Consider the following 7839-nt stretch of genomic DNA (forward strand, 5'->3'; position numbering starts at 1 on the left):
CCCAGGGGAGCTGCCGCCCCACCAGCCCGGGGAGGCGGGCAGCGCCAGGGCACTGAGCCGGGGCCAGGCAGCGCTCCCCGGTCGGCTCACCCTGCCGCGTTCCCGCCGGGTGCCTCGGCGCCGCCTCAAGTGCCCAGGAGCCCGGCGGCCTGGGGCGCAGCGCAGGTGCGCGCAAGGGCAGGCTGCAGCAGCGTAAATCTCTCTTCTGTCTGTCCACGGGCTTGCTGTAGTTTAGCCCAAATGGATTAAGAACAGGTCTAAACGAAGTCCAAACAAGCCGCTCTGGAACGCGACAGTGTCTCCTGCCAGGGGCGTGTCAACAATGAGTTTCAAAACAGGTCTGACATGGCACACGTCAAACCAGGCCCTCGAGCATCCCAACCGCATGGCTAGGCCCAGCTGCATGGATTCAAGATTTCCCGGAGGACTCCTCCTCTGGCTCCAGGCCAAAAGCAAGAAGCCTCCAGCCACATTGGCACTGCCCGAGTGCATGGAAACCAGGCCCCCTTCAGAACAATGAAAGGAGTCACTTCCTCTGGACCTCCTGTGCTTTTAAAAACCACTATATCTTTATACAGCTTCTCCACCCCATCTCCTCCATACACAGCTGTATTTGTGGGGGAAAAAGCTGTAGCTCTCCATAGGCTGATAACACCCCCTCTTCTTCCTGCCATGCTGAAATGAGCAGTTGACATCTGAGTGCCATTGCTTCACTGCAGACTCAGCTGCACCAGCTGTACAAGCCATGTTTTCCTCATGACCATAATAGGTGGAAACCGAAGAGGAATCCCTGAGATTATTCACATCCCTCACCCCAAGATTTAGGGGAGTGGCTGCTTCAGGCTCCTTTCAGGAGAGCCTGCATTCAGGAGAGGCATCAGGTTGACATGGGGCCTCCCTATGCTGCTTACCTTGTCAAAGATTTATCACCCCTAATACAGATTCAGCACCAGCAGAATTAGGAACATTAAAAGCTCTAGGGTAGATAAGCACAGATTGCCACCAGTAATTTAGGTACCCTGCAGAGAGGAAATCTAGCCAATTCATTGCATGTTACTGTGGTCTCTAGACTCAAGGCTCCCTGTGCTATTAACAGCTTAGGTCGGTCACACAAAAATCTGCACACAAGGGGCTAGAGCTAGTGCACAGTGGAGTAGGAGGGAACTGGCTACATCTGTTTAACTGAATCTTTTCCCTTTACAATGACATCCCTGGAAGGTGCCTGCAGAATTCCCAACATTTACTGACACAGCACTTTGTTGGCACTGCAGCCTCAGTATTGTGTACTAGGAAGCCACAAAATACATGCTTGAATTCTTACGTTAGGCATGTAAATAGGTAGCTTGGTCTGCTCAACACCTCAGACAAAGGCTACTTGTTCTGGGTACTAAAGTTTTAGGCACTTGTGCCTGAAAATTGTTGCCAGGGGCCTTGCTTAGGTCTGTTTACGATGTAATGTTGCGCCTCTCTGCAGGTATGAGAGAGCTATTTTGTTTAAACAGGAAAATAAATGGCCCCTGCCCTGTTCCTTTGTAGCACCCACATTTCCACAGGACTTCACAGAGACATGCTGTGAGACCTTGCTAACCCAGCAGCACATCACTACTGCTCAGTCTCCTTCCTGCTGCAGATACTGATACTCACCGTCTTGTGCCACAAACAGCAATGAATATGAATGATAGCTATTCAGCAGTGAAAGGTAGCTCTCTACATTCTCTTCATCACTCCTTTGACCCAGATATCCTGGAGAGAAACAGCTAGACCCAGGACAGAGATTTCAAACAATTTTCCATTGCAGACTCTTTTTAAGACATTAAGGAAACAGACATTACCTTTGTGTGCCACCATAAAACATTTGATGGCAGCACAAAGTGAAAGCAAACTGCAAATCCTTGAATTTGTGTCTGTGACAAAAGGTAGTAACAAATTGGGCCACTTTATTGCTGCCCATGTGTATTTGCTTATGGTGGAAGAGCTCGGGCAGCATGAAGCTGCCTGGGCTCTCCAGGCTCCTTGTGGCAGGGGCTCCTCAGAATTAAAGGACCCAGTCCTGCACACACTGGGGAAGGATCATCCCCTCAAGTCTTGGGAACATTGCTCATTTTCGCTGCTTACCCCGATGCATCGCTTCAGGGACCCATCAGAGTAAGCAAGGAAAGTCAGGTCTTTGGGGTGCATGTCTGCAAGCAGAAGCATGGAGGGAATCCTGCAGGGGATTTCCCCAGATGCAAGCATGGAATAGGAGGATCTCCAATAGGGGGTACCCCCTCCATATCTGCAGCCTGTGCTGCTAGGTCTCCCTACTCCATACTCACAGGTACATCTGGGGAAATCCACTGCAGAGAGATTTCCCTGTTCGGGTCTGGAAACGTGGATGGGGACCCCTGTTCAAGTCCCCCCCATCCACCACACACACACACATTCTCCCACTATCCAACTCAGGGGGGCACCTATAAGTGGGGGCTTTCCCCCTGCTTGCAGACATGCCCCAAGTTGGGTGCAGCAACTGGGGATGTCTCCCTGGAATGCTAAGCTGTCTGGCATGCAGACATGTCACAGCACTGGCAATCATGCTCCAATGAAGATGTCTGTTTTTAGCCTAGGGCAGGGGTTTCTAGCCTACAGCAGGGGCCAACTGGGGGCACGCATATCCTCAGGGGCACTTAGAAAGGCTGTAGGGGGATGCGCAGGCGGACAGGGATGGAGTGCACCCTGGGGCGTGGTGGTGGCATCTCCCTTGGTGCATTGCCACAGTTCACCTCTTACCTGGGGGCAGGGGAGGAGTGCACCGGGTGCCACCGGCCCTGCAACATACCACAGTACCTACCCCCCACCCCCAGCTCGCTCTCCTCCACCCCCTTCCTGGACAGCAGCGAGGGTCTGAATGGCAGGGATGGGGGGGAAGCGTGCTTCTGTGCCCGCTCCCAGGAGCAGGGCCAGGGGGGCGAGGGCAGTGGCGCCCCTCTCTGGACAGGCACTGCTTGCCTGGCCAGAGTGGTGGGGCTTGCACAAGGGCAGCTGTCGCTGACATCACCACCCACCGCTTGGCACCACCGTCGTCACACCTGCACCTTTCCCATGGCTGGTTGCACATGCAGCTCCGTGGGCTGCTGACAGGCAGTGTGCAATTGGCTGGGCACCAGGCCTGTCAGCAGCCCATGGAGGAAAGCAGTGTGGGTGTGGCAGCGGCAGAGGTGTGGGCTGGTGAGCAGTGGTGACAGTGGTGCAAGATGGTGGGTGGCAATGGCAGTGGCAGCCACCATGTACAAGTCCACTCCTGTTTGGCCCCGCTCCCAGCGCTGCTGCTGTGCGCACCCCCAGGAGGGCGTGTGCCCCCAGATCTGCACAGGCTGCTGCTGTGGGCTGGGGCTGTGCCAGGCTCTTGGTCCGTGGGGAAGGGGTGTGTGTGGCTATGCTGTGCTCAGGTCGGGTGGCGGCGGTGCTGGGGGGGCTACGGGGAATTCTGGAGTGGCTGCAGCCCCTCCTGTAGACCCATTCTCAGTGCTGTCGCAGCCTGTCCTGAGTGCAGCCCAGCCCAGCCCCTCCACTGGGAAGAGCCCCGTGTTGCCTCAGGCCCAGCCCCAGCATGCAGATCCGGGGGCACATGCCCCTCCCCCCATGCCCTTCCAGATTGCATGCAGTGGGAGCCACACCCCACTTCCCTCCTGTGCCCTCCAGGTCAGCTGCTTATTTTTCCAGCTGTGCAGTGCCTGCCCCAGCCCCACTCCTTCCCTCACCGCAGGAGCCTCAATCTGCCCCACTCTCCTTAAAAACAAGAAAAACAAGAAAAAAAAATCTAAGGGGGTACAGGAGTTGAAACTTTGAGTCAGAAGGGGTACACTTATTAAAAAATGTTGAAAACCCCTGGTCTAGGGTAAGTGCCCTCTAGTGGCTGTACTGCTGACTCCTCTGAGAATCCAGGTAAATTATATTGGCTATAATTAGGGTGACTATACTACTTTTAAGGAAGTCTGGGACACTGCCCACACCCTGCAAGTCACTGGCCACTTGTTGCTTGCCCACCCGCCTGCCTAAGCACCATGCTGCTGTCTCCCCGTCAGACTGTGCCCTGTGCCCCAGTGATTCCAGGACTTCTGTTTTAATTTTCACGGACTGCCTGGGACCAGCCTATGAAATCTGGGATTCCCAGCCAAACTGGGACAGTTGGCTACCCTACCTATAATGAATCTTCTGGAGTCTTTTGCAACTCACCCATACAGTACAGCAGGATGTAATTCACCCACATCACCTTTTGTTTCTTTGGTGGAACTCACAACTTCATCATCTTGACAAATGCCTGACCCAGAACCAACAGCATCTACATGAAGTGAATTCAGGCCAGAACTGTGCCAGAGTACCCTCAGGGGAGAAGACCTAATGCTATGTGCTGTAGGAACGAGCTGGAATACAGGCTGTCCTAGCCCAACAGTGCAGATTAAGGTGGATTCTCTCAATTCTTAGTGCAGCAGGGAAGAAACATTTTTCAATTTAGAACCACCCAAAGCTGTGTTAGTTGAATGTCAGAGACAGTAGCTATATAATGACACAGGCAAGTTCCAGGATTCATTGAGGGAATCAGGGCAGGCCTTGTTTCTTTTCCAGCCATGGCATCCACAGAGGCACTCAGAACTGTGAATCTCAACCTGGATACTGAAGCTCTCTTGGGGTGTAGTGATATCCTTAAGGCTGCCATGGAGTGCTGCTTCATATTAGCACTGCTGGGTGTGCAAACACCTGCACACGATTCACAAGATAAACCCAGAGATTTCAAATAGGAATCCATACTGTTAAAACATTCTGACCTGTTGTAGCCTTTTTGAGTTCTTTGCAACAGAAGAATTGCTCTATTATTTTTTTGTAGTCAAAAGGTAAGTGAAAGTTAAGAGCTGGTATTTTCTGAGGGGTGTCATTAGTCTAGAAAGGTTAAACACCACTGCCTTAGAGGGAGGCTGGGTGAAAAGTGGCTCTGCGCAGAAGTTGCGCTAAAGGGCTGATGTGAGGCTCTGGAAAAGTTTAGTTTATTCACTCAGACAACACTGTACAAATATTACAGGTAATCTTTTACTGTAAAAAGTATAAAAATAATCTTTTATATATGAATCAAAGTTTGTTATGGTAAATTCTCTCTAAATATTTTTTCCAAACATAGTCTAATTTATGGCAAGAGATTAACAGCTGAAGGGACAGCACAGCATCAGGTAGTACAGAGAACTCTAGCTACACAAAGGCCATGAAGTCTAGACTAATGCACACGCAGGGCCACCAAGTGTATTTTTTTGTTTGTTTTGATTTTGTTTTTTTAAAGTAGCTTCCATGCAAAAAGCGGAAAGGTCAAAGAACTGGTGCATGCGAACTGGAGGCCTACTGGCCCTATGGGATTCTGATCTCTCTTACTCTCTCCAGGACTAGCTGCTCACAGCTGGCAGATGAACTAGAAAAGGAAACCTTCCTGACACCACCTGCTCCTACAGGGTTTCAAATTCTCACTCTGTAAGGGACTACTGTTTGACTCTCTAAAACAGGATTCTAAGGCTTCAGTGGAGTTATTTGCAGCTGGAAACAACTATCTGTTCTAGAGGAGTCCTGGGACAGTTGGATATGCCACCAAGTGGATAGAAATCCCAAGCATGCACCCCTCACCTCTCCAAGCTGCAGGAGCTGTTCAGCTCCAACAGCTGCAGATTTTCTACTTAATACAGCGGGGTAGGGTGTTTTGGCTGTGATGGTCCAAGGAATATAAGAAACAACGTTTTGTTGATACTATATTTTACTGGACAAACTGTATAATTGAGAGAAATGTTAGACAAGTATCTGGGCATAAACTGCCCTTCTTCAAGTCTGGGAAAGAAGCAGGATAGCTTATACTAAATATCAGATAATAGAATGGCTTGTGTTTAACTCCCAAAAGCTTGTCTAACAACTCCCAACTATATAGCTGGTCTAATATCACCAAAGAAACCTTGCTACTTCTTATTGGGCTCATCAGCCAGGGCAGCCAGGGCAGATGGCTGACTGTGGCAGTAAGACGCTGGTTATTTTGTGAGGGGAGATGAGCGCTACTAAAGGGTATTACCCAGTATGTTTATGGCAGCAGCACTTCTATAGTGGAACAATGAAAGCAAGACAGCTGCTACAATTGGGACAGTAGAAAAAACAGGCAAAATTAAGAGAATTTCAAGTGCAGACTTGGTAACCATATACCATGACTGTGTAATCCAGAGAGGGATTTTCTTCTCCAGCAAACAAAATACAAAAGGGTCCAAAGACCGATATCCTCAGATAGTCAACAATTATAGGAGGCCTTCCATTAAAAAGCAATAAGGAAAAGGTAGGGAGGAGTGAGTGATGCAGAGAGAGCACTATGCCAGGCAACAACCTGCCACCAGACCAGGACTGGAAAGCAATGGCCTATGGACACAGGAAAGTAAATTCTGAACACACTGGAAGTCCAATTCTAGGCAGCTGCTTGGACAACCTTGGAAAGAAAGAGGAGATCAATGTCCTCATACTTGGGCACCACATATGCAACTTGTCATGGCAAATTATTACTGATTCATTACACCTCTGCTGCCTGCTAGACACCTCAAGTGCAGTGCTTGGAGAACAGATCTATTCACAGACGAGCAAACTAACGTACCTAGTAATATCTAGTAATACATTAGATGCAGTTTGGAGCAATCTGCCCTTTCAAACGTCTCTTAGGTTAGATTAAAGAAACACTATCCCTTCCTCCAACCCTGTGGAAGCAGCACAGCTGCAGGAGAAGGGAGCGGGACACTCTTTAAGCTTGTGCATCAGCAACATTAACAAGTCAGACTACAGAACCACCTTACTTAGTGGCGATGCATGAGCAACTCCTGGACCCCAGGAGGAACACAGCTGGCAGTTACAAAGTGCTTTTTACTCGTGAAACAAACTAGGTAGACCTGGAGTCACCAGATAGAGATCCCATGATGTCACTGTTTACAGCCGCTGTAATCAGAGAGGGCAGAAGGGACGAGACTGCTCAAGTTAAAAGATCTAGCTAGCTACCTCTGGGCTTGTGAACTGACCATACTATTAAGACTCCTTATAGCAGCTGGTACTTAGGAGATACAAAGTGCCTCTGGGAGTGCAGGAAATACAAGGCATGTAGATTTGAGGAAGCTCTGAGAGGCACATGGACAATCTCTACAGGTGTACTGGGAAGATTCAAACACAGACCCTTTTGGAGTGAGGTCCAGGATCCAGTGGAGAGACAGATATGCAGCAGGGTGAGGAAAATCAAAAGACCTTGCATGTGCAACACAGGAAGAGAGAAGCTACAGAGAGGCTCCTGTCTTCAAGTCCGTGTCCCTTGGTTCTAGTCCAGACAAGAGCATCTCTTCGAACCATTCACTCATCAAGCACTAGCACAACAGGAATCCAAAAATAGATGCTTTCCAAAGGCAGTCATAAACAGTCTGTGTTCATGAGGCCCACAGCCATGCTGACAAGTCAGAGGTTGAGGACAGGCACATCAAAGAGGTCACAGACACCTTCACTCTCATCCAGGTTGTAAATGTAGTCGTGGTCTCCAGGAGGTGGGGAGAGGCGAAGCAAAGGAGCAAACACTGTCAAAAAGAAAGCAGGGTTAGAGAGGAGACTCAGCCACCCCCTCCCTTACCACCAGCCAAGGAGTCTCCAAGCCACCCCCTCCCTTACCACCAGCCAGAGGAGTCTCCAAGCCTTTTGGACTTCCCCTGATATGGGGGAAGCCTCCTCCCAAGGAGACCTCTTTGAAGCTGAAGCCTCTCAGCTTCATAATGCCAAAAGAACAGTCTCTTCCCACTCATCAGACATTGCTGAAGAGCCGGCATT

General features: G+C 50.0%; 1 protein-coding gene across 1 annotated transcript in view; it reads right to left on the reverse strand.

The window, feature by feature from the left end:
• Positions 1-5002: 5002 nt before the first annotated feature.
• The window catches only part of E2F4 (E2F transcription factor 4), a gene marked incomplete at its 5' end in the record, with an annotated part of 15884 nt that continues 13047 nt past the window's right edge, over positions 5003-7839 (reverse strand). Inside the window, one exon of the mRNA XM_025209433.1 lies at positions 5003-7592. Within this exon, the coding sequence (XP_025065218.1) occupies positions 7477-7592 (116 nt within the window). The remainder of the gene's footprint in view (positions 7593-7839) is intronic.

Source organism: Alligator sinensis, unplaced genomic scaffold, assembly GCF_000455745.1.
Source record: "Alligator sinensis unplaced genomic scaffold, ASM45574v1 scaffold642_1, whole genome shotgun sequence".
NCBI classification, from domain to species: Eukaryota; Metazoa; Chordata; order Crocodylia; family Alligatoridae; genus Alligator; species Alligator sinensis.